Source organism: Leptodactylus fuscus, unplaced genomic scaffold (assembly GCF_031893055.1).
Source record: "Leptodactylus fuscus isolate aLepFus1 unplaced genomic scaffold, aLepFus1.hap2 HAP2_SCAFFOLD_985, whole genome shotgun sequence".
Taxonomy (NCBI): Eukaryota; Metazoa; Chordata; class Amphibia; order Anura; family Leptodactylidae; genus Leptodactylus; species Leptodactylus fuscus.
Genome location: NW_027441040.1, coordinates 34,163 through 37,663, shown reverse-complemented (window position 1 = coordinate 37,663; position 3,501 = coordinate 34,163). Strand labels below are relative to the sequence as shown.

Below are 3,501 nucleotides of genomic sequence, written 5' to 3'. Positions count from 1 at the left end.
AAATCTCTGCAGGTAGAGGCTGAAGTCACCTGAGGGGCCCCAATCTCTGCTGGAGCTCAGCTTAAGGGCCGGGAACTTCATTTGTACGGGCTCATGTGAAGGGCCATAAAAGTGAATTTTGGAAGGTCTCCCCACATCACACACACATATACATATATAGATACACACATATATACACATCACACACATCCACAATGACAGGTCAGGGGGGGACTGAAGGATTTCCCATTGTCTATTCCATCTGTGGTTGTCATGGGGGACGTGATATAAAGGGGGGCTTGGTAATGTTTGTGGAGCTTACATTGGGGTTTGTGTCCCTCCATTTGGGGAGTAAAGAAGGTTTCCAGGTATTTCCCCCCACTGTGATAGAGGTTGTAGTGAGTGTGTATAGTGTGTAGTTGTTAGGCTGTGATAGTGGGGTAATAGAGGGGCTTTGGTGTGTTAGATGCCTCCAGACATGCTCCCCCTGCTGTCCCAGTTACATTGCAGAGGTGTTGCATCATTTCCTGGGGTGTCATAGTGGACTTGGTGACCCTTCTGAGGTGAATGGTGGGTTCCCCCTAAACGAGTATTTTTCCCCATAGACTATAATGGGGTTCGGTGTTCGATCGAACAGTCGAATATTGAGCGGCTCCTCGAATCGAACTTTGAACATTTCACTGTTCGCTCATCTCTAGTCTTCTCCTTTCTAATTGTCTCCTCCATTATTTTTGTACTTTGGCTTTTATCTATAATGTTCTGTATTTTGCACACATTTGGGGTTGTTTTCGGCTATGTGGGACCTCCTGCTATGTGAGGACTTTGCCATATAGACTTTGGTGTTCCGGGACTATATTTTGATGGTTTGTAGCAATTTACACGTTTTCCTTTAATTTGGGACTTCATTACAGGAAGGTTTTGTACAATAAAATGAGCTGCCATATAAAGACAACGAATGACCAAGCCGTAGATCTAAATGATGCTGCAACGTTTCGGTCTGGTGAGATCCATAAGATCCAGGTAACAGGAGTGACCAATAATTTGACGGGTCATTTTTTGTACAAACACTTCCTGTTGTGACATCACAAGTTTCAGGATTCCTTTTTTTCACCTCAAGCTAAGACGTGTGAAGTTACTACTTTCTGGATGGGGTTGGAGACCCCTTTTTTGCTTAGCACCACCAATAACATTTCTAAGAGTGTGCGGTTCCACTCTTAATAGAAGTTATATTTTAACAATATGTTCAAGGTTGCGTTCTGTCGGTGACGGCGCCTCCCTTGAGAACAGCTTGTGTGTGGTATTGTAGCTGCATTCTGTGCATTACCAGGGTTGGTGCTGGTTCTAGGCTAAAGCTGCCATGTTTTACTTGTTCTTGTATCTGTACTGTGTTGTATGGTGGCACCTGGCCAAAGACCACTGGAATGGCTGTAGTAACCCCCAGAGGAGAGGAACGTGTGAGCATCACATGTATTGCCGTGGTACTCACCCTCCAGGAGGAGAAGACAGTCTTTCCACTCAGGTATCCATATTCACTGGTACTTCCTAGCATCTCATCGTTGCATATCTTACAATTGATGTCATCCTGCCAGTTATAGAACGACAAACCAAACGTTACATCATCAAGGCATCGTTGTATTTGATTTTCCATATAATACAAGTAGAATCGATGCCAGGACAAGAAGACGCAGCCTTCATGGGCATAGTTTAAGAAGGGATATTCCCTGCCTCTGTTAAAGAATCGTTTTGTGACATAATAATGCATGTAGCAGGTCACATCTAGGTAGGAGGCGTCCACCATCTCGTAGGTACTCGGGTCGAATCGATTGGTGGCTCTCATGATGTAATACCTCGGATCAATCTGTAGTTTACAGTAATGAAGATTGGCAAGATACTTAATGCGCTCTGCGACGGTCAGCTTCGTCACCTCCACTCGGTAAATCGGTCTTAGATTCTCACAGTATTGTCCATAGCGATTGAACTTGCAACTTCCGCATTCGGGTCCGGCGTAGAATCCATTACAGACACATCTATGAGTGAAGTAATAAGAAGGAGGTTCATCTCTGTCGTCAATGTTGTGGTATTCTGCAGGGTTGCTTGGCCTGGAGGTCGGTACAGGTGCACAATATCCCCGACCCAAGTCGTATCCACACTCTGAACCAGAGAAGTAAGGACAACATGGTTTGGGAAGTACATTACCCCAACCTTTCTGAAGACAAACTTTGGGCCACATGAAGGCATCTGTAGATGTGAGGAACAGCAGGAAGACGCTGAGGAGCAACATCCTGGGAGACTCCTTATAATGTCTGCAAGGAAAGACAGAGAGACGAGGTTAGTGAGGACAAAGCTAAATAATGGAACGGCAGAGAAAGAAGGACACAAATAAAACTGTGCAGAGGAGTTCATACATATGACAATATTACACCACCAGCCCCGTAACGTCACACTGGATACCATCTGCTCCACAACATCATACTGGAGATCCCACCAGCACCGCAATGCCATACTGGATACCATCAGCTCCACAACATCATACTGGAGATCCCACCAGGCCCATAACGTCACACTGGATACCATCTGCTCCACAACATCATACTGGAGATCCCACCAGCACCGCAATGCCATACTGGATACCATCAGCTCCACAACATCATACTGGATACCATCAGCTCCACAACATCATACTGGAGATCCCACCAGGCCCATAACGTCACACTGGATACCATCTGCTCCACAACATCATACTGGAGATACCACCAGCCCCACAACATCACACTGAAGATACCACCAGCCCTGCAAAGTCATACTGGATACCATCAGCTCCACAACATCATACTGGATACCATCAGCTCCACAACATCATACTGGAGATCCCACCAGCCCCGTAACGTCACACTGGATACCATCTGCTCCACAACATCATACTGGAGATCCCACCAGGCCCATAACGTCACACTGGATACCATCTGCTCCACAACATCATACTGGAGATACCACCAGCCCCACAACGTCACACTGAAGATACCACCAGCCCTGCAAAGTCATACTGGATACCATCAGCTCCACAACATCATACTGGATACCATCTGCTCCACAACATCATACTGGAGATACCACCAGCCCCACAACATCACACTGAAGATACCACCAGCCCTGCAAAGTCATACTGGATACCATCAGCTCCACAACATCATACTGGATACCATCAGCTCCACAACATCATACTGGAGATCCCACCAGCCCCGTAACGTCACACTGGATACCATCTGCTCCACAACATCATACTGGAGATCCCACCAGCACCGCAATGCCATACTGGATACCATCAGCTCCACAACATCATACTGGATACCATCAGCTCCACAACATCATACTGGAGATCCCACCAGGCCCATAACGTCACACTGGATACCATCTGCTCCACAACATCATACTGGAGATACCACCAGCCCCACAACATCACACTGAAGATACCACCAGCCCTGCAAAGTCATACTGGATACCATCAGCTCCACAACATCATAC

General features: G+C 46.6%; 1 protein-coding gene across 1 annotated transcript; it reads right to left on the bottom strand.

Annotated features, from left to right (window-relative positions):
• Window positions 1–1,222: 1,222 nt before the first annotated feature.
• LOC142189057 (tyrosinase-like) lies at window positions 1,223–2,260 on the bottom strand. The gene has a single exon (XM_075262122.1). It carries the CDS (start codon window positions 2,258–2,260, stop codon window positions 1,223–1,225), a length of 1,038 nt encoding a protein of 345 aa, XP_075118223.1.
• Between the last annotated feature and the right edge of the window lie 1,241 nt (window positions 2,261–3,501).

Bases quoted from the DNA above. Each gene is read 5' to 3' on its own strand.
- LOC142189057 (XM_075262122.1), bottom strand. From the start codon at position 2,260: ATGTTGCTCCTCAGCGTCTTCCTGCTGTTCCTCACATCTACAGATGCC.